This window comes from Megalobrama amblycephala, linkage group LG4 (assembly GCF_018812025.1).
Source record: "Megalobrama amblycephala isolate DHTTF-2021 linkage group LG4, ASM1881202v1, whole genome shotgun sequence".
NCBI classification, from domain to species: domain Eukaryota; kingdom Metazoa; phylum Chordata; class Actinopteri; order Cypriniformes; family Xenocyprididae; genus Megalobrama; species Megalobrama amblycephala.
Window position 1 is genome coordinate 23,516,825 of NC_063047.1, and position 22,878 is coordinate 23,539,702.

Consider the following 22,878-nt stretch of genomic DNA (forward strand, 5'->3'; position numbering starts at 1 on the left):
ACTGTTTAGAAGAACAGTGGTCTGGTCTCTGTGACATATTGTGATTAATTTAGTTCCATCAGAGCATGAATAGAAAAGTTCTAAAACAGGACCTTTCTGGGAAAAATAAAATAGACAAAAAATTGGAAGGTAGAAAAAGGCATATAAATAGCATCTAGGCAAAGGCGGAGAGAAGCAATTGATTTACAGATTGGGGTATTGCACAGCAGGAGAACAGACTGGAAAGTAGCCAGGAGTTTGAAAGACACTTTTAAGTAGCCTATTTTGTAAACGTCATGTAGAAAAAAAACGTTTTTATCTCATCATAAAATGACATATTGTGCCAAGCATTTGGCTTGGCAAGCACCACTTTCTGAAATGATGTATGCTATATTTGGTAACATTTCTACAATCTGCTGTAGTATCTCAAAAGAGACTTTCATATTAGATGCTTTCCTTTTAACGAAAAGTTACGAGAGATTTTTCTAGTGAAGTTTCCCTGGCCCAGAATACAATGGCTCAGTCAAAGTGTCCGCACCACTGAAAATGTTTCTCTCTCCAAAAATTAGACCACAGACCACCTAGGGCCACTAAGCTATATTAATGTCGTGAAAGTTATTTTGGACTGCTTTTCTTCATGTGGCAGACGTTTCCTGTCAGATCACATTAGTGAACTTGCCACATTTCAGACTTTGCAACTGTGATTTTGCCGGTATGACAGTGCTTTTAACGGTTTAAAAAACAAGAAATTAATGAGTAAGTTACATTTTAAACACACTTTGCTCCGCCAACTTCCAAACAAAGCCTCAGCAGAAGAAACCATCGCGTCTCTCCAAGCGCACACAGTAGTGATGTTTTGTTATGAATAAAAAAGAATTGCTTGAGTGAATGATTCAATGAATCATCCACAAAGACAGTGCAGTGCAGTTGTTGGTTTCATAAATTAATCAATAGGCTTGTTCGAGATGCATCGGCGCTGCGCAGAAACGATCGGCGAATGACATCAAAGTACCGCGAGAGCGATTGGAGACCAGACGACTCCTTATGCTTTTGAATCGCTCTCGCGGTACTTTGATGTCATACACCGATGCATCTCGAACAAGCCTTGTGTTTATAAGGAATCGGTTGACTGAACTAATAAACGCCTCATTTCAGTGATAGTTAATATGCACCACTTGGCGTAGCGATAGCAGAAAAAATCGCTGATGAACGTGGCTCAGCCAATCAAAATCGAGGTCTGGAAGGAACCGTTGAATATGATATTTACAATTTAATCTAACAATGTAAATAAGATAAAGTTTTATTAGTCTTTTTTATTGATTATATTCACACTTAAATGTTCCTTTTATTATTTAAAAGAATTAGATATCCCATTTCGACAATGAAAATGTCAGAGTTTGCCACTTACGTCAAAAAATATGAGGCATTCCTTTTCATTTTGCTAATGGAAAAAGAAAGAAAGTTCATTGCTTCTTCCTAGACACTGGAGTTTAAACAATCCTCAAACCATTCCTTATGCTATTGCACAGACAGCTTTAGCCAGACAACTAATCTTTAACCCCATTCACCCTGGATACAGACTAATGTTGTCAACTGCTATCTAATCCTGCTTCCAGTCACTCTCTTCTACATGAGCTACTATCACCACCATAAAGCTGGCTAACCCCTGACCTCCGCGTGCTGAGGTAAACACTGCGCAGTTAGCCTTTTAAGATGATAAACAGCTTCAAACTGAGTAATTTAACTTTAAATAATATTTTAAAATAATTTTTAATATGTGATAAGACGAACCTTTAATTAAACCATATAAGAATAAAATACATTGCAGAATATCCCATTATCTTTTATATAATATAAAAGATGAACTTCTATTAGCTAGTTTAAACAAATGACTAAAACTTCCTTATCACCACACAATCTGGTTATAAGTAGACCATCCAAGTGACATAAAATTCTCTAATCAAGACTGGCACAAGAAAACTGATGAATATAAAGTAATCAAGTAGCACAGAATCACAAACACGTCTTCTGGTAATTATTACTGATTCCAAACAAGGAATGAAATTTGAAAGAATAAATTCATCCAATGCATGTCAGCATTTTGTGCCTCACTACATCTCTTCCAAACTGCATTACTGAAGCTTCCATCTGTCCTCATTATTATTATTAAAGGATAATGGATAGAAAATTAAATTAATTTTAAACTTTTTTTCTTACGCTTTATTTTCCAAGCAGACACAAGGGGAATAGAATTAGCATTTGGAATTCTCCCATCCTCAGCAGCCAAAGCTTTTCATTAGTCCCTCTCTGACATTTTGTCAATATCAGATGCTCTTAATGGCACTTGAGAAGAAGTGAGCACAGCACTCGAGACTTGTGAATTAATTATAAGCGAGCTGTTTGCTTCAGTGTTGTGAAATGTTTACAGTTCGTTTCTGGAAAACATGAAGAACAAAATCTTCACGTAAACGAAATCATTAAAAATGCCGATAGGAATTTGAGGGTTGATTTCTGATCAGTTCCTTTATCATATAGAATGACATGCAATTTCACATGTACACACACACACACACACACACACAGACTTAACCAAACATAAAAGACAAATGCAAATGAAACCATTGCACAATTTAATACTGAAACACATAATTTCATAAAGCTTGCTGAAAGATATCCGAAAATAAGCAAAATATTAAACATCAAAATAAAATCCTCCATTGTATTACTAATAACCATAAATTACAAGATCCCTGAAATCATTTTAATCCATGTTTGATACATTTGAAACACGTTTCTGGACACCCTGGAGCCATTTCATGAAAGTCCATCGTCATCCATACAAATAGCCCACAAATACTGAGAAAATACAAAGCAGATCATCAAATCCTCATCAAATCCTGACTAAGCTTGAGAACTGTACATTTAATATTTTGTAACATTAATCTGGGTTATGTATGTTTTTAAGGGCCTGCATATTTACATAAAAATTATTCATTCTGAGAACTCAGAGCAGGAAATAATCATTTAAATAAACAGCTGCAAGAGACGTCACTGGCATGGCAGTTTTCTACAGATATCCAGTGACCTCACATACGCTTTCACTCGACTGGAGAGTACCTGTTAAAGTGCCACAGCGTGTGTAAGATCAAGCAATGTGTAGGAAGGTCATAAATAAATAATAAATTAAAAAAAAAAAACAACTGAAAAAAATAAAATAATAATAAAAAAAAAAATCAACACACACAATCATCAAGGTAAAATGAAAATCAAGCACAGCACCTAGCATTTCAATTAAAACTAGTGGCTAAACGAATCATGGAGCTGCGTGTGAATTCTCCATAATGTTTGTACAACATTTACAGAGATAGACATATATGTGAATATGGAACGTGGTGTCGTCACATGTTATCATTAGAGAAGGTCCACAGGGAATTCTGCACATAAAGCTGTTAAGCTCTTCAAGAATGTCCCACATGTCAGTAGCTGGCCACAAAGTCCAGAGGCACACAGAACCGACAGAGATTTGTATCTCCCATCATGCCATGCTCTCCCTCTCCTCTGATGGTCCGTTTGACAGTTTCTTCACCTTCTTAACGCCCTCTCCCATAGCTGTTGAGGTAGTTACCCTGAAATGAAAGAAAAGAGCATCATTAACAACAAAAACAAGCTCTGTTGTGGAGAATTATGTACTCTGTATTAACACAACAGGGATGATTTGTGATTTGCAGGTATCATTTGAAGCCAAACACTCTTATAGAGTTGTCAAAAGTATTGATTTTGGTACTAAGTCGGTACTGAAATTTTAAAAATGTGATGCTTTGAGTGCTGTTGAGCGGATTCGTAAACACCTCTGATTGGCCATTGTGTTCACACGCTCATTGGATATGTCTGTGATCAACGCTTCAAAAACGCTCCCAAAACGCTTTCAAATTCAAACACTTCCGTGTGCTTTCAAACGCTCCCGTGTGATGATCATTGAAGCAAATCACAGACATATTCGATGAGCGCCTGAACACAATGGCCAATCAGAGGTGTTTACGAATCCGCTCAACAGCGCCACATTTTTAAAATTTCAGTACTGACTTGGTACCGAAGTCGGTACTTTTGACAACTCTACACTCTTAAATACTCAACCACAAAACATTCAAGAGCTAAGAATGTTTCTACAACAGATTTGCTTTTGTGCTGAATATCAGTGTGGACAGAATCTAGATCAGTAATGCTGTTCTGAAATGGCTAACTAAAAACAGGTCTTCAAATAATTTCAGACTGTCCCAATTTTCTGAGGAAAGCCCTTCAGCGATCTTGCATGCAAACAACTGATGTTTAATTCATAAAAGACAGAATCTGTTTCTTTAAAAAAAACTCACTTAATCTTTGTTTTCTAAAAAGATTGCAACAACTTTCAAAACAAATATGAAATTAAAATGAACATTTACATTTTGGCATGAAGTACAAAGTACAAGTTTAGCATCTATCTGAATATTCTCCCCGTGAGCCACAAATGTTTGAATCACCTAAACCAAGATCACATTTGCATTCATTCTTTTCTAATCTGACACAAACAGTGCCTTATTTATATAACAAGCATTTCCAATAAAATGGGATCAAGGGTTCACTCGGTAAGCATTCTGCGTTAGATGCGAACGTGGACAGAATGTTCAGAACAAAAACTGAGAACACACAACACACGCATAAACTCTCTTGCTTTCATACTCTGCCCTTCTGTTCCTAATAATTATTTGAGCACAGATTGGACTGCATATGGCCACATTAGTACCAGCAAACTGTTCATGGCACAGATGCACCACACATCTAGTGTTTTTGAAGCAACAAGATTTATCTATTTGAGGTCCATTTTAATTCACTCTAATGTATTTTAATGGTGGAGAAAACATGAGCGCAATGTCAAATTGGGTGCAAACATGTCACTGAGTGTTGAGATACACAATAATAAAGCTGTTCAGTGATTTAAATGCAACCCATAACTACAGAACAGCATCCCAGCAGGGATCACTTCAAGGTTTTCAAGACATTCACCACACAGCCAGAGATCATAGCACCAGTCCACGTCTCTCCTCAGCAGACTACTGAGACACAAAGCTCAAAATAAAGTGTGAGAAATAGCAATAAGTAAATAAATAAATAAAACAGCTAGAACGCTGAGAGATCAGCTTCATTTTATGGCACTATGTGTAACAATGTACCTTTGATTCAAGAAGAAAATACCCTATACTTTATACTATATTAATAGTTCAAGCTGATTTAATATAATACTCTACAAAAGAGGGCAACTCTGTGACCATCCACTTTTTCAGTGCCATGAACAAAACCAACCAGCTCCAAGATGAATCACAACATTACAAATTACAAAGTGAACATCTTTTATGAGGCAATAAATTACACTGCGTTCCAAATTATTACGCAAGTGACATATCAGTAAGATTTCAGTAGAATAAACATTTAGATTTTAGTTTTTCTAAGAAAATGTTTGTTTGTTTATTTATCCATGTCTTTTTAGATAACTGGGATCAATCTCAGACAAAATAATTTGCCAGGTCTATGGAAACCCTACTTGGAGGTTGTTCCACATTATTAAGCAAGTCACAGTTCTCATGCAATATGGGGAGGAAGAAAGATCTTTCTGAAGATGAAAAGCATGAAATGGTGCAATGTTGTGCAAAGGGCATGAAAACAACTAATAATTTTTGTGAAAACTGAATGGAGATTATCAAATTATCATAAGATTTGTGAGTGAATTAGAGCACAGCAGAACTCGGTCAGATAAAGGCTTATTAATGAAAGTTCCTGTCAAAAAAATTAATTGTATTAAAAGAGCAGCTATTTAAAAAAAAAAAAAACAGTGTTGAGCAGAAAACTGGTATTTGAAGCTCCTGGTGTCTCTGGAGTCTCAAGAAGCTCTCCATGCTGGCTGGCAGTAGTGTGTAAAGATGCATTTTAGACACCACTAACCAAACCTCACAAAGAGAAACATTTACAGTGGGTGTAGAAATACATGAAGACTCATTTTTTAAATAGTTTTATTCACTGACTAATGCTGTACTACAATAGATGGTCTAAACGGATGGATTTCTGGATGGTTGGTGAATGGCCACCGCATTCCAACAAGACTGCGATGTCAGCAAGGAGCTGGCGGGTGATGATTTGGGCTGGAATATTGGGAAGTGAGATGGAAGGTCCCTATAGGATAGTGCCTTCTGAAATACACTATGCACTGTCCCATGCTGCAAAAAAACACCACAGCAATAAAACTGTTTGAAAATTTATTTCTACACCAAACCTCACAAAGAGAAACATTAACAGTGGGGATGGCTGAAATGCATCTTTACGCACAACTGTCAGCCTGCATGGAGAGCTTCTTGAGACTCCAGAGACACCAGCAGCTTCAAATACCTGTTTGCTGCTCAACACTGCCTTTTTTATAGCTGCCCTTTTAGTACAATTCATTTTTTTGACAGGAACTTTCATTAATAAGCCTTTATCTGACCGAGTTCTGCTGTGCTCTAAATCACTTACAAATCTTATGATAATTTGATAATCTCCATTCAGTTTCACACAATATTAGTTGTTTTCATGCCTTTTGCACAACATTGGACCATTTCATGCTTTTCATCTTCAGAAAGATCTTTCTTCCTCTCCATATGACATGAGAACTGTGACTTGCTTAATAATGTGGAACAACCTCTAAGTATGGTCTCCATAGGCCTAAGTAGACCTGGCAAATTATTTTGTCTGAGATTGATACCAGTTATCTAAAAAGACACGGATAAATAAACAAACATACATTTTCTTAGAAAAACTCAAATCTGAATGTTTATTCTACTGAAATCTTACTGATATGTCACTTGCATAATAATTTGGAACGCGGTGTACAATCCCATGAAGCATAGTTAATAAAAAGAAAAAAGAAAAACACACTGATTTATTTACTGTCACTGTTTTTTCACATTTAAAAATATATTTTAAATCTTATGCAAAATATTCATATTCACTTCTGTAAAGTTTTTTTTTAATTTTTTTTAAAGAAATTAACATTCAGCAAGGATGCATTAAATTGATCAAAATTGACAGTAAAGACATTTATAATGCTTATAAATGAGGCTTATTATTAGGCTCTGTTGAACTTTCTATTCAAAGAATCTTGAAAAATAAATCTATCACAGTTTCCAAAGATATAATAAGTAGGTGGGCGATCCCTTCAGGATTCATGGGTACTATAGTTCTTTGCCTGGAATTTGGCTATTAAAAAAAAAAAATATATGAAATAACCATGACAGAAGCATATACTATCGATCAGAGCTCAAGCCAATAAAAATGTTTTTGTTTTTTTTCTCAATTAAGAAAATGAATGGAAAGTTATGTTTATAATCAATCTGTTGCACTCTATTAAAAGGTGTCTGAGATGATAATAATTTATTATTATTATTAACAATAATATTAATAATAATAATAATAATAATAAAAGCACACAGGGCAGTTTGGGCCTAAACTCTGAATGCTCATGAGAGCAATGCTCTCTATTCTTGTGGTTACCGTCATCCATCTTTTCTGTGTTCTTTGCGAGACTCAATGAGGACAGCTGAATCAGGCCGCACCCTAAATCACCCAAAAAAGTTTGGGGAAAATAGGCCACACAAAAAAAGCACTCTGCCCATTCAGCTTAGGAGGAAGACAAGCAAGAGTTAGGCACAATGTCCTGTGTATGGCAGGTGAGAGAGATACTGTGGGGAGAGAGAAGAAGAAGAAGATGGGGGAAAGTGCAAGCAAGGAACAAGGACATATGGAGTCACAGGGCTATTTTGGGAAGTGCCGGGTGGGGGGTGGAGAGAGTACACGCCGCCTGAGGGGATGCTGAATGCGGGGTGAATGGGAGATGGGGACTTAAGGGAAGGAGGGGAGGATGGGGGTTGTCATGGAACAGAACAAGACTTGGACATCAGGGAGTGGAGAGAAACGCAATCCACCGAGACCTTAGCGACAAAAATCACGAGGATGGAGAAAAAAGAAGAAGAAGAAAAAAAAAAGAGAGACAAAGCCTATAGAGATAAAGCAAGAGAAAGATATTAAAACACAAAGAATCGTCTGAGGTCATTTGGAGTAAGTAAATGGCACGGTTTTAAAATGAGCAGGAAATGACCAGCATGGATGGGAGCGTGCGTAAATAAACAGGGCATGACAGGTGCTCTCAGCTAGGGCATGTCATGAGGATGGCTACCAGGTCCTCCAATCAGAAGGAACCCCTTTGGGCTTCTTCTAGAGCCATGACAGGTGGCTGGATCATTGTAAGCCTGTCCGTGTGACCAGGTAGCAGCTGGTAATGAAGCGCAACACGGTAACGCTATGCAGAAAAGCTGTGCGCACACATGCTCTTATAATTGTAAAAAGTAAAAATGAGAGTAACGAGCTTTTAAAGGGATAGTTTACCCAAAACGGTTGATGGGCCCCATTGGCTTTCATAGTATTGAAAATATTATGGAAGTCAATGGGGCCTATCAACGTTTGTTTACTCACATTCTTCAAAATATCTTCTTTTGTGTTCAGCAGAAGAAAGAAATCCATACAGGTTTGGAACAACTTGAGAGTGAGTAAATGACAGAATTTTCTTTTTTGGGTGAACTATCCCTTTAAATTGAGACGGTCTTGTATCATCTCTTGTGTGTGATTATGGTCATCTGACATCACTGGCTCTCTGTGCTTTGAGTGAGTCACACCATCTTAAGGAATCAAACTGCTCTTGATCTTTTGAAATAAAAGAATGACGCACTATGATGTTAACATGTCAAGTTACAAACTCCAAACATTCACTGTCTCTTTCATGATCAGTGTTGGGTAAGTTACTCTAAAAAAGTAATTACTAGCTACTAATTACATCTTCAACAGTGTAAACTATTTACTCTAATGCATTGCATTACTTATTATTACTAATTACTCTCTAAATCCCATATCAGCCACTACCAGTTGAACAATACAAGGATAGATATTCTTTCAAATAAATAATATAGAATTGCATAAATTATTCTCAAACCGACCAAAGTATTTAAAGGGAGAAGGTTACATTATATAAACATTCATTTAAACATTAGACATCGATATAACATTTTAACATAGAATGATAAATCCACTATTTTATATATAATTGTTCTACAGTCTATAAAGTATTTACAGCAATTACATCAGAAGCAACTAATTAAATTACAGAAAAAATTACTTAACTTTTTCAAGGGAAAGGTAATTAAATTACAGTTATTAATTTAATTGTAATGCATTACACCCAACACTGTTCATGATATCCACTTTTTATTTCAATGCAGAAGTAAGCTATTTCCTGTGACTGTGCAAGACTTATGATTTATTAGTCTCTATGTAAATAAATAGAAGAATAACAAAATACAGTGCACAATAAAATTGTTTGCGCTGCAGTGTGTATGATTAAGATAATTATATATTATGATTTAAAAAAAAAAAAAACACAAAGCAGCAAAACAGACTGTTTTTGTACAGATAAAATGAATGGAAGCAGCTGACAACAGAATCCTTGCACATTCAAGTACAAGGCCTTACATTAAAAATGAAGTGGTTATGCACCAGTAGCTGTGTATAAGTATGATTTCTTACACATCATCCATCTCCATGTCTTCTTCCTCCACAGACAGCAGTAGGTAGGGGTTGTAGGAGGCTGGTCGGAACTTTTGTCCGGTTAAGAAGAAGAAGGTCAAAGTGGCCAGCTCATCCAGCAGCTACGAATAAGGAATAAAATACAAAATAAAACTTTGAATGGTTATCTTATAGAATCAAAGCAATAGATGTAAAACTTAAAGTCACTGAAGTCGGCTCAGAACATTATCTATGAAGTGCAGTACTTCCAAAAAAGGTCACCGGATAATGAGTGACCTTGTACATGTAGGGTGACCACCTGAAATTGGGAGCTTTGTCATTCGTCCTGCAATATGTAAGCAGTGTCCCACATTTCAATTATGTCTGTTTTATTATTTTCTCCTTCCCTGAAATTACAATATCACAATAATAAATATAATACTAAAAAAATGAGCTTGGTGTTTAAAAATCGATTTGCACAGCCGTCATGATCTAGCCAGAGCCGGAAAATTAACCAACCAACGCATTTGCAGAGAGGGTTTTTTCCACTAATGATGACTGTGTGGATGGAGCAAAGGAACCAGTGTGGACGTCACACAGCTACACCAGCCATCACTTATTCTAGACAGGTACTAGACAACATCCTGATTAAACATGCCAGATACAAGTTCAAGATTCACTGAATTCGGTAAAACACATTTATTGTCTGCATAGTCTAATAAAAGGAAAATAAACTAGCCGCTACTTTAGGACATTTTATATAATGTGATTTTTACCAACTACTAGCCTGTTTTTCAGTTCATTATATTTATTATAATGAATAGGTCCTGTAGAGTAAAATACAGTGTATCACGTGAACCTGTGCAAACTGAGTGCCGGTCACAATTAACAAAGCTTATTTGGCGATTTAAAAATGTATCATCCAACGTGATGGCAAATAGGCTTCCCAACTAATGTAAATCAATATTTACATAGCATAATAGTGGTAAATTTATCGCACTGTACCACAAAATCACATCTACTGTCCTGCAACAGAGCAATAACCAGGTGGTGGTCACCCGATGTCTACGGATAAATAAAACAATCATGTAGGTGACCCTTCACAACGTTGGAAAATTGGCCTATTACAGTCAAACCAAACAAAAAATTAACAAAGCAAAGGCCTCCACGTGCTATTGTTACATTGGTGATGCTGAAGAATGACTTCAGTCTCCATTATCTAAACTAGCTTAAAATGTAAAAGACTAAATATTGCTAAAATATTACATATATGAATGTCTGTGTGAATGAATTACTGCACTCTTACTATACTGATTTTTGCCGGCTGTTGAATTAGTTTTGTAAGTTTAAAGAAGCTGCCATCACTCACCTGGTAGAGCCACTTCCATTGGAAAGGGACAATGACCTTGATAAGACTGGCAATGATGCGGGTGAAATAAATATAGCACACAATCTGACAGAATGAGAGAGTGAGAGGAGAGATACACATTCAAAATATTAGATAATTGTGTTTCTGGGCTTATTTTGATTAGAACAAGGTTATAACAAAAAGAAATTTATTAAGGTTTTGGACTATTTAAGTCACTAATCAAAATTAAATGTGATCATGTGAACTCCTCACGGTCAGACTGAACAATACACTACAGAAATTCATGTAACTTCATGTAATGTCTTTTCTATCCTTACAAATTAATGAATTAGATTAGAAAAATGGCAAACAGAAGGCTTTTGGACATAGACAAAGCTGGAGACATAGATTTAAAGACAAATTCAGACAAAGGTGAAAAATACAGTGAAAATGCAATGTATAAAAGCAGTGAACGCAATGTATTCATGCACAGACCTTCATGAATGAATGCAATTAAAGAGAGAGAGTGACTGTTAAAATCAAGCAAAACTAATAAGTCTATTGCCATAAAAGATCACCAAAGTGAGCACCAGACACGCATTATTTTAAAAGCACCGTGTCTGAATGCAAGTGAGAATGACAGCAAGGGGAATACATACCATCACATAGTAGTGCCTAAAAAGTTTCAGTTGAGCCAGATTGATGGCAGCTACAAAGGGAAAGAGAAAGCCAAACTATGATTACAACAGAGGGAGAGAGGCGACGAGCTGTCTTTTTACTTTTCATGCTTCAATTACTATGGTTCTCACTCCTGCTGTGAAAATTGTTAAAATCAGAAGGCAATCAAAGTCTATAAATTTTTGCCCTGTAAGGGAAAGGCAGAAGATGAAAGCAGGAAAAAATGTGATAGGCAGCAATGAAACAATGACTATTTGAGAGGAAAAGAAAGAGTGGTCTGATTGTCTGAAGAGAATATTTTCTTTTCAATATAGGATTATACAAAGTCATAATACACCAAAGCAACATATAATGGTGCTATATGCATCTCATATTGTGCCTACATATTGCCACATTTGTAACTTATGAGCGAGAGTCATTTTTCTACAGTGGCAAAATTGGGACACAAACATTGGGGCTAAGGGAATAACCTGCTTCATTTCGTGCTGATCTCCCCCCCCCACACACACCTGCTCTTGTTCATACAGCCTCGAATATTGGTGGGAAAAAGTTACTGTAAGCATGTTAGCTTTTTGGAAATAGGCATCCTCAGGGATCAAATCAAAAATATGAAATAAAAGACAGCACACATTTATTTCAGGCCACAAACCTGAAATAGCATCATTCAGCAAACATCTCTATCGCAGAAGCTCAAGCCACAGCAAGACGCGGTCATCAAGACCCGTACACCTCTCTTCATTAAGCATTTTTTCCTTAGCAGGAGGTTAAAGGGTTTTATATGTAAGATTTAAAGAAATTACTGATTATTTCTGCATATTTTAATAAATTGGAGTCAATGGGAAGGGGTAAAAAAGCCCTTTAAGCAAAGCATACTACAAAGATACAGTTAAGAGATACAAGGACTTGTGATAGTGCCAAAGCTTTGGTAGTAAAAAGCATGCAATTTTCATGTATGTTACTGGTTAAAACGCATACAATTAGATTGTATGCGTTTTAATGTAGGTCTGATTAAATACATGTTGGGTATAAGCTATACAAATACAGCTTGGAGAGAAAAAAAGGAAAAACAAAAAAAAAAAAAAAAAAAACAGTCCTAGTCAATCAGAGAGGACAGGCTGAAGGTCTGACAAATTTGTAAAATTATGCATAGCACCATATATATAAAGCTATAAAAGGGTTAAACTGTATATGTGTAGATGTGACTATCCTCATCTACAATTCTACATCAGCTAATAATGTTGGTGAAACGTTATATGTATTAAGTTTAATATGGTCTAGATTTAAGTTATTTTGAAAGAAGTGCTCATCAAGGTTGTATTTATTTAAGCAAAAAAAAAAAAAAAAACAGTAAAAAAACAGTAATATTGTGAAATTATTTCAATTTTAAATAAAAGTTTTTTTCTATTTTAATTTATTTTAAATGGAATTTATCCCTTTGATGGTACTGGATGTAATGGTGCTCAAGACACTATTATTATTATTATTATTATTATTATTATTATCAATGTTGAAAACAAAAAAGAACCTTACTGAGGACAGACTTTTGAACAGTAACAGAGAAAGAACAGATTTTCATCAACATATAAGAAATATAGGAGGATACAGAATAATATAAAACAATTATTCATTGTATTTTATAATGAAGCACATTAAAATTAAAAGAAAAACTGTAATGAGGTTATGGAATTTGGATAGATCCCTTGCTGCAGGGTCAAATCGGTCTATCCATTCCCTGGATTTGTGGGTAGGATAAAGTCATAGCCCAGGCTGGTTTCTCTGAGCTATGACATTTACAAGCTGCCTGGCATCTGCTGTCACAACAGGCAACAATGCACGGGGGCAGAGCACATGCCAGAAAGAGCATCTCTAGCAGGATCTGTTTTTTTCACCCTAAAACTATCAAGACACAACAGAGAAATACTGTGTGTGTTGTTTGATGTTAGCAACATAGCTTGCAGATCAGATGAATCAGGGATGACGAATGTACTGTTTGTTCAAGGGAATGGGATACTAACCCCAGACCAAACACTGGTTCATTCATGACCACTGTGATCAACGGTTCTTATGATGAATCCATCAGTGTTTTCAACTTAGGATCATATCATATCAACTGGTGCTGTCATAATGAGAAAATCATTAGAATGGATTCTCCCCCCCCTAATAATTTCACCATATACACTACTGTTCAAAAGTTTGGGGCTGGTAAGATTTTTAATGTTTTTGAAAGAAGTCTCTTGTGCTCACCAAGGATGCATTTATTTGATCAAAAATACAGTAAAAATATAATATTACAATTATTTATGCTGAATAAAAGGGTTACGTTCTCCAAAAAAAATCTTTTGAATGGTAGTATCCTCATAATAATTCAGAGATTACCACTTTAAAGGTGCCCTAGATTCAAAAATTGAATTTACCTTGGCATAGTTATATAACAAGAGTTCAGTACATGGAAAAGACATACAGTGAGTCTCAAACCCCACTGTTTCCTCCTTCTTATATAAATCTCATTTGTTTAAACGACCTCTGAAGAACAGGCGAATCTCAACATAACACCGACTGTTACGTAACAGTCGGGGTGTACGCCCCAATATTTGCATAATGCCAGCCCATGTTCCCAACATTATGAAAGGGATTACACAAGGGCAGCCAGTATTAACGTCTGGAGCTGCACACAGCCGAATCATCAGGTAAGCAAGAACAACAGCGAAAAATGGCAGATGGAGCAATAATAACTGACACAATCCATGATAGCATGATATTTTTACTGATATTTGTAAATTGTCTTTCTAAATGTTTCGTTAGCATGTTGCTAATGTACTGTTAAATGTGGTTAAAGTTACCATCGTTTCTTACTGCATTCACGGAGACAAGAGCCGTCGCTATTTTCATTTTTTAAACACTTGCAGTCTGTATAATTCATAAACACAACTTCATTCTTTATAAATCTCTCCAACAGTGTAGCATTAGCCGTTAGCCACGGAGGACAGCCTCAAATTCACTCAGAATAAAACTTTAACATCTAAATAAATACTTTACTCACATAATTCGAAGCATGCATACAGCATGCATGACGAACATCTTGTAAAGATCCATTTGAGGGTTATATTAGCTGTGTGAACTTTGTAAATGCGCTGTAATATAATCGAGAGCTCGTGTGGCAGGGAGCACGCGATTTAAGGGGGCGGCGCCGAGTGTAAATCAGTGCATTGTTAATGATGCCCCAAAATAGGCAGTTAAAAAAATTAATTTAAAAAAAATCTATGGGGTATTTTGAGCTGAAACTTCACAGACACATTCAGGAGACACCTTAGACTTATATTACATCTTGTGAAAAAGCATTCTTGGGCACCTTTAAGTGAGGACATTTACATGGCAGGTTTTACTGTTTGGTTAAGGTATGTCTAGAGCAGCATGTATAGAACTGCTGCATTCTGGAAGACAGCACAATTCAATTTCATGCTGTAAAGACCAAGTCTTTTGAATAACATGTAGAGAACAGCCACATGTGAAGAAGTACAGCTCAATCAATGAAGCAAAGCATTCGGAAAGACTAAAAATATGCACTTTCCACAATATTTCATTTAAAATGGCAACATTGTGACACGAATGACGTCTTCTACAACTGGTCATAAAAAATAAAAAAACACCCCAAATGGTAGATGTATCAGATGTTTTATATCAAACTTGACTGAACTATCAACCACAAAGTGCTCGGACAATGTTACTTCGACATACCTTTGCCATCTGTTGCTGAAGCCTCTTGTAAATGTCTTATGGACCTACCAAACAGATATAATTGCTTTTAGACTTGAACTACAAAAGATAAAAAGCCAAAATAGCCTGCCATTTACTCATACAAGACAGACATCAGACTTTGGTCTATTAGTCTACAAATTATATCATTTACGATACAGAAAATTAAATCTGCGCCACATCAAAAGAATAAACATAGAGAGCACTAACCAGACGACTGGGAAGAGAATAGCCCCGCAGCATAGCAGATCTACAAGAAACAGGATCTCCATCCACAGACCATACTCGATGGAGCCCTCCTCTGTGGATTCAATAATGATGTATGCCACATTGGCCAGAACCTGATATCACAAGGCCAACAACATCACATTACAGTTATAACTGTAATTATCATAGGACAGCAGTAGTTTAGCTTATAATCCTATTAACAACCTTCTCTTTAAAAATAATGTGCTGCCATCATCATCTATGTTGTGCAAAACTGTACTACTAACGTCTTGAAAAATGTGTTTTAGTGTGTTGTGACCTTTATATCGTTTTAAAAACGGGATTTTAAATGCATATTCATATGCAACACTAGTAGAAAAACTACTATGAGGACTGATGCTGTTTTCAAGTGGGGGTTGAAAAAAAAAAGACCAATACCTGCAAGGGAATAACGATCATGAAAATCTTTTTGTCTTTATCTGAGAGAATATGCTTGACAAAGGCCCAGCCAGTTCCTATTAATGCTATAGTGATGAACAACAGTGCCCCCTTCAGCCTGCACACACACACACACACACAAAAAAAAAACATTTTCAGTTATCAAGACAACAGTAAAGAGGTTTTCATCCAAAATGCAAGTTCACTACCCACTTAAAACAACATAAGAAACTTTTTTAACAGGCTGGAATACACTAAACAACTTTTGTCCAGATTTTTGATATTGGCAGTCTGGACAACGCTAGTTGCTGAAAGTCAAAGCTAGTCTGAAGATTTTATGTTCAAAATGACGAAGTCTGGTAGTGTATGATCTTCAGTCATTTATGATGTATGATGCCTAGTTTTTCCCTGTAACCATTTTTAAAGTCAGCAAGTGTATGATTTGAATAGTTGTGTAGTGTGTTACAACCTTAAGAGCAAAAACAATATACAGTACAGTCCAAAAGTTTGGAACCACTAAGATTTTTAATGTTTTTAAAAGAAGTTTCGTCTGCTCACCAAGGCTACATTTATTTAATTAAAAATACAATAAAAACAGTAATATTGTGAAATATTATTACAATTTAAAATAACTGTGTACTATTTAAATATATTTCACAAAGTAATTTATTCCTGTGATGCAAAGCTGAATTTTCAGCATCATTACTCCAGTCTTCAGTGTCACATGATCCTTCAGTAATCATTCTAATATGCTGATCTGCTGCTCAAGAAACATTTAATGTGTACAATTGTACAAAATATTTGTGTACAATATTTTTTTCAGGATTATTTGATGAATAGAAAGTTCAAAAGAACAGTGTTTATCTGAAATCTAATCTTTTGTAACATTATAAATGTCTTTACTGCCACTTTTGATTGATTTAATGCATCCTTGCTGAATAAAAGTATTCATTTCTTTAATTTCTTTTCAAAAAAATAAAAATAAAAATTCTTACTGACCCCAAACTTTTGTATAATGCTACAGAAGCTTTGTATGTCAGATAAATGCTGTTCTTTTGAACTTTCTATTCATCAAGGAATCCTGAAAAAAAAAGTACACAACTGTTTTCAACATTGAAAATAATCATAAATGTTTCTTGAGCAGCAAATCAGTATATTAGAATGATTTCTGAAGGATCATGTGACACTGAAGACTGGAGTAACGATGCTGAAAATTCAGCTTTGCATCACAGGAATAAATTACTTTGTCAAATATATTTAAATAGTACACAGTTATTTTAAATTGTAATAATATTTCACAATATTACTGTTTTTACTGTATTTTTCATTAAATAAATGTAGCCTTGGTGAGCAGACGAAACTTCTTTTAAAAACATTAAAAATCTTAGTGGTTCCAAACTTTTGGACTGTACTGTATATCAATATTTTTTTGTTACATGACAGTTTTTCACCCTATTCCAGTTTATACTGATGAACTTACAGGTGAGTAATGTAATAGACCACAGCCCAGCCTTCAATGGGAAAGCCCTGATTGGAAATGTAGTAGTAGTCAATCTGTAAAGTAGGAATATATAGGAAAGGTTAAATGAAAGGAAATGTAATGCCTCTTTTTGCCTTGGGTCTCTAGCTAAAACAGTTGTGTGGTTCATAGCACACAATGGAACTAAATTTCAATTACATTTTCCCTAAATTGCAAGGTTTTAGTGGAACTATCGTGGTTTTCTAATTTATTACACATAATTTAGATAAAGCTTTTGAAAACATTTACTTCAAATATAAGCATTTCCTTCAAATGTTACATATAAACAAAGAGATAAAACTCACTGCATGGAAAATAAGGGAAAGTGACTTTGTAAATGGAAGAGCAGCCATCAGCCAATGAATCTTGTAAACATCAGCACTAATAAAAAAAAAAAAAAAAAGAGAAGTATACATTGTGATCCCATAATCTCCTCCACTATTTTTACAGTTGACAATCTGAAATATGATTTTGCTGCTCTCTGCTGGTCATTTCTTGTAAAATGTATGAAACTGTCGAATAGAAAATGTAGCGCTTACCTATGGGTACGCAAAACATGAATCCACAGTGTGCCGATGAGGAAGAAGAACATGGACATACAGATGTAAAGCTTAGGTAAAGGAATCTCTCCTGCTGAGAGGAAGCTGTCTGGATTCTTTTCTTCGATGTAGATCTGAAATTATATTTATTGCCCAATTATGGGAACTGCATGAATGTGGTATTATAAATTGCATGATTGCATTATATTGATGGACACAGTATTTTAAAACTCAGAAAAACTCTCACATCAATGCTGAAAGGCAGCATGTCTGACACAGAGCTGTCCTCCTTCACTGGCATGGAGTAGCAGTTGTAGAAATAAAAGTTATAAAGGCCTTGCTGCTCATCTGTTGTGATGTTGAAGTAAAACTAAAACAAGAGCAGGTTGAGTAAGTGGGGGGCACAACTGGGAAAAGGTTAAAAAAAGTAAAACTAGAAATGGACAAATATTAGTTTAGCTCAGAACTAGCTTCAGTCTCATGAGCTCTCAGCAATACCCTTTCATGTATGTACTACCTCAAAGGAGTAGGTGTTCTTGTTGTTCTGAAGTGGATATGTATCTTCTGCCTTGCTCTGTGTGAGTAATAAAATTAAAATCAGTTCATGCAGAATTAAGAGCATATTTTTAAGATGATGACCAGTCCTAAATATTTGAAAAAAGGTTTTAAGCAGATCTCACCTCAACATCTCGCTTGGATTTAGAACCCGCTGTGAATAAATAGGAGAGAAATTAACACAAAACTCTAATTGAAAAGTAGACTGATACAAAATAGGAATGTGTACCCAACATTAAAATTGGCTTAATTAAAGGGCTTTCATATACAATACAAAGTAGATGAGAACAGATATCCACTATTGTTCAAAAGTTTGGGCAGGGTCGGGGGCACGACACATGTAAATAAATTAATTTTATATATACAATTTAATAACATTGTTTTATATGTGCAAAATATGAAAAGTACAATACACAAATAACATTTTAAGTTACTTCCGTTTCTGAACAAATAAAGCAGTAATTGATGTCAAACACACAAGCATGATTTTAGTTTTAATTGTCAAAATCTATCGTACATGATGAATAAAAAAATTAGCTTACCTAATGATTTAATGAATAAATAATAGTATACAGTGAAAACAAAATTAATTCAGACACCTTGAACATTTTCATTCATTATTACAGTTTATTTACTATAGTTTAAAAAATAGTAATAAAATATGACAAGATCTCAGAGTTAAACCGTAAAAAAAAAAAAGAAAAATGATCTTAATTATGTCAGATAACACTTAAGCAAAACATGGTCAGGTCAAAACATTTTGGTCCCAGCTTTTTTATCCATTTTACTGGTAGTCCACTGTATGAAGAATTTGTGGGTATAATATGTCACAGTTTACTTTATTTTGCTATCCTCACTTACATAAATGACATATTTGCATACTTACAAAAACATATTTGCTAAGAACAAACCAAAATGAAAACCATGTATTTGACAGCCTACACCCATCCAATCCCTATCACAGGGCAGTACTGCTTCCCAAACTAAAATCAGCGAGCCCACTCCAGGGCAGGGTGGGGTTGAGGTTCAACCAGAGGTGGCTGGGCTGGGCGGCGATGCTGTATGCTCACCAAGACAGCTTTTATTGATCAGAAATACAGTAAAAATAAAATAAAGTTAATATTTAAAATGTTATTTTTATTTAAAATAGCTATTTTCTATTTGAATAAATGTGATGGCAAAGCTGAAATTTCAGCAGCACTGCTCCAGTCTTCAGTGTCACATGACCCTTCAGAAATTATTTGGTGCACAAACAAATTCTTATTATTACTAACGTTTAATAGTTGTTCCACTCAAAGGTGCAATATGTAATATTTTCTGTCTGCTAGAGGTCGCTAGAGGCCTATTCAAAACAAAGGCGTAGCTTGATGACGCCAAGTTTGAGCGCAGAATCTTGGGACATGTGGTCTTCACCTCAACGGCCGGTGGAAAAGAATCTGGATAGGACTCGGGAAGAAATCATGTTCATGGATGCGATTATTAATGTTACTGTAGTATGAAGCAGAGCAGGACCGAGTGTTGTTGGAGCTGAACGAGGCCGCTGGAGCGATTGCGCAACACACGCCTCACGAGCAGCAGAACTTTTATTATGACACGGTCACATGAGTATGAGGTAACACAGCTCTGTTGATCATATTAGATACATTTGAGAGTGTTGAACATGATGTTATAACGTTACTCTGTGTGTTCGCTCGGCGGCTGCTATGAGACACTTGTTACACACTGCAGTAAGATAGATCGATTTTAGAATATCATATTAAATGCTGGATGGCTTGTGTTGATAAATGACATGCAATTAATTTTAAAACGTATTGTATGATGGAGAAAATTCTGTATTACTGTAACTAAATATAAAGCTGCATCTGATTATGCTATGTTAGCTACTTGACAAAATTGTGTTTTTCTCTGAGGCATGGTAAAGCATGGTACTTGGAGAGAAAAAATAAATAAATAAATAAATCAAGAAAATTAGATTTAAACAATAAGACTAAACATGTTGAGCTATATAACAATAATTAGATTTCTGTCTATAAATAAATCAAAACAGTTGTTTCCTTGCCTATTAAAACATGAAAATATTAAAGCGTCTTCAGTGTTTCCATGGTTTCTACAAAATAAAACCAGAAACCGAGGGTAACGCGGATATGACGCAATTGACAGACGACTCCTCACACGTCCCGGAGCCTTGGTTAAAATTGCAATTTTCTCACGATTTACAAATAGTTGCAAACATTTCGGATATTGTAAGCACTCAAGTGAACAAAATATATAACACTGGTCTAGTGGTTTTTTGGATATTGTACTGCAAAATTCTTACATATTGCACCTTTATTTATTTATTTTTTTGCAGAAACTGTGAAGGATTCTTCAATGAACAAAGTTCAAAAGAACATAATTTATTTGAAATAGAAATCATTTGTAACATTATAAATGTCTTTACTGTGGCTTTTGATCAATTAAATTAATTTCTTTAAAAAAAAAAAAAAAAAAAAAAAATCTGACTCCAAACTTTTGAATTGTACTGTACCACATGTGATTTACAGTACAAGATTAAAAAAAAAAAAAAAAAAAAAAAAGTCTTACTCTTTGACTGAGATCCATCATCTGGCCCACTGTCTTTGTCTTTCCCCTTTTCAGTTTGCAGGTCCTCTGCAATGCTTTTGTGCAACACAGGTATGATGTTGGGAAACACACCAGCCTCCACTGAAGTCTTCTTCCTCACTCTGAGGATATCACAAATCATGGCAGAACATATTCACAAACTAGATAATACTCCCAAATTCATTCTAATTATAATGAATTAAAAAAAGTTAAAGTAAAAAATAAAACTCACAGATTATTTTTGAAATCCAACAATAGAAGGACCCCTGCAAAATTACTACTTGGATCCTTTTTTAAAAGACAATAGTCCAGACCCTCATCCTGTGTGTTCATAAAAGAGAAATTAATAATATGACTCAGTCTGACCGAAAGATCATACAATGAATGACTAAATGCAATATTATATGAATCAAACTGTACTGCTATAAGATCCTTAACGTAAGAGACTGTCAAGTTACAACTGTTAATTTATGGTAAATTATGCAGATTTACAAACAATAACAAATTTACAGACACAGACATTATACAACTATGATACAAACTAGACAGCAGCAGCATAGGGGGAAAAAAAATCATATGGACATTCAAAGACAGATACTGACCAGATATGTGGAGAAGCCATTATTGCTTGCACGATCTAGGCTAAAACCAATCTGCAAAATAATATATGACAAAGATATTTCATAAAGCCGTTTTTTTTTTTTTTTTTTTCCATGCTTGTGACAGGCGATTTCTATTTACTTAATTACGTCTTGTATAAGGTGAGCTTAAAAAGTTCCATTAATAAGGTGCGAGACATTTTCATATTGTGTTATTTTGTCATATTATTAAAGTGCACTGTATGAAACTGAAAGCCGATCATTTGACAGACAGGAGAGACTGACCGTGGAGCTGTCAATGTCAATGTCCATCTTCCCTTCAGTGAATCTGAGGCTGTTCATGCTTATACTCATGTAACCATCTTTATAAAAGCCGAATGTGTTCAGATGGACCCGCTGACGGATGTCGTCCTAAGACAGAACAAGTGTGTTTAGTGGCGCATGAGCATTTAGCTGCTGAGATCCGCTTGAATTGCCTGTTTAATGGTACTTGCATAGTCACAACAAAACGATTATGACTGATAAATCTAAAGACACTAAAGACAGCATCTGTTGGCATTAAACAACAATGATAACAATACAGTGACTATACGAATATCATATAAAAAAACCATTTGAAGCACAGCACACACATACCTTAAGTATGAGATGATGGAGTCGACATTGACTTTCTATGATAAGAGCCGTAATAATCACATTAATAACTGTAAACATACACCTCTTCCCAGACGCCATTTTTAAAACCGCTTCAAAAATAAGAGCAGGTCAATCGTACTATTATTTCCGGTTCACATGTTTGATGAACGACGACCTCTAACGCAGTGGTTCCCAACCTTTTTTTCAAGAGACCCCTATTTTAACACTGAAAAATCTTAACGACCCCCATGACCCCCCCCCCATTCAAATACACCAGTATAGACATCAGCTTAATGTGACTGTCAGTTGTTTAAGTTTTTAATAACACCAGAATGCAAACAATTAACTGCAACTTGCAACTACTGAGTTTTTCCAACAACAGATTCCATTTATTTTCCTAAACCCGTTGAG

General features: G+C 35.3%; 1 protein-coding gene across 2 annotated transcripts; it reads right to left on the reverse strand.

Moving 5' to 3' along the window:
* Positions 1–2,592: 2,592 nt before the first annotated feature.
* Positions 2,593–22,647, reverse strand: gpr107 (G protein-coupled receptor 107). Of its 2 annotated transcripts, XM_048188413.1 has the most exons (18): positions 22,468–22,644; positions 22,117–22,242; positions 21,835–21,885; positions 21,465–21,553; positions 21,215–21,354; positions 18,757–18,785; positions 18,594–18,650; positions 18,324–18,446; positions 18,077–18,210; positions 17,843–17,918; positions 17,499–17,572; positions 16,019–16,136; positions 15,584–15,714; positions 15,356–15,399; positions 11,602–11,651; positions 10,964–11,047; positions 9,616–9,737; positions 2,593–3,605 (listed from the first exon to the last, which is right to left on the reverse strand). In XM_048188413.1, exons 1-18 carry the CDS (start codon positions 22,564–22,566, stop codon positions 3,515–3,517), a joined length of 1,638 nt encoding a protein of 545 aa, XP_048044370.1. In that variant the 5' UTR covers positions 22,567–22,644; the 3' UTR covers positions 2,593–3,514. The 2 variants fall into 2 exon arrangements, 1 of the variants encoding a protein (XP_048044370.1); XR_007184615.1 differs by lacking the exon at positions 11,602–11,651 and having other exon boundaries at positions 3,579–3,605; positions 22,468–22,647.
* Positions 22,648–22,878: the final 231 nt, after the last annotated feature.

Excerpts from the sequence above, each read along its gene's own strand:
- gpr107 (XM_048188413.1), bottom strand. The coding sequence starts at position 22,566 with ATGGCGTCTGGGAAGAGGTGTATGTTTACAGTTATTAATGTGATTATT. Across the intron at positions 11,652-15,355 it reads TTCAGCAACAGATGGCAAAG|CTGCCATCAATCTGGCTCAA; the intron begins GTATGTCGAAGT and ends TTCCCTTTGTAG. Across the intron at positions 9,738-10,963 it reads AATGGAAGTGGCTCTACCAG|CTGCTGGATGAGCTGGCCAC; the intron begins GTGAGTGATGGC and ends CCTTATTCGTAG.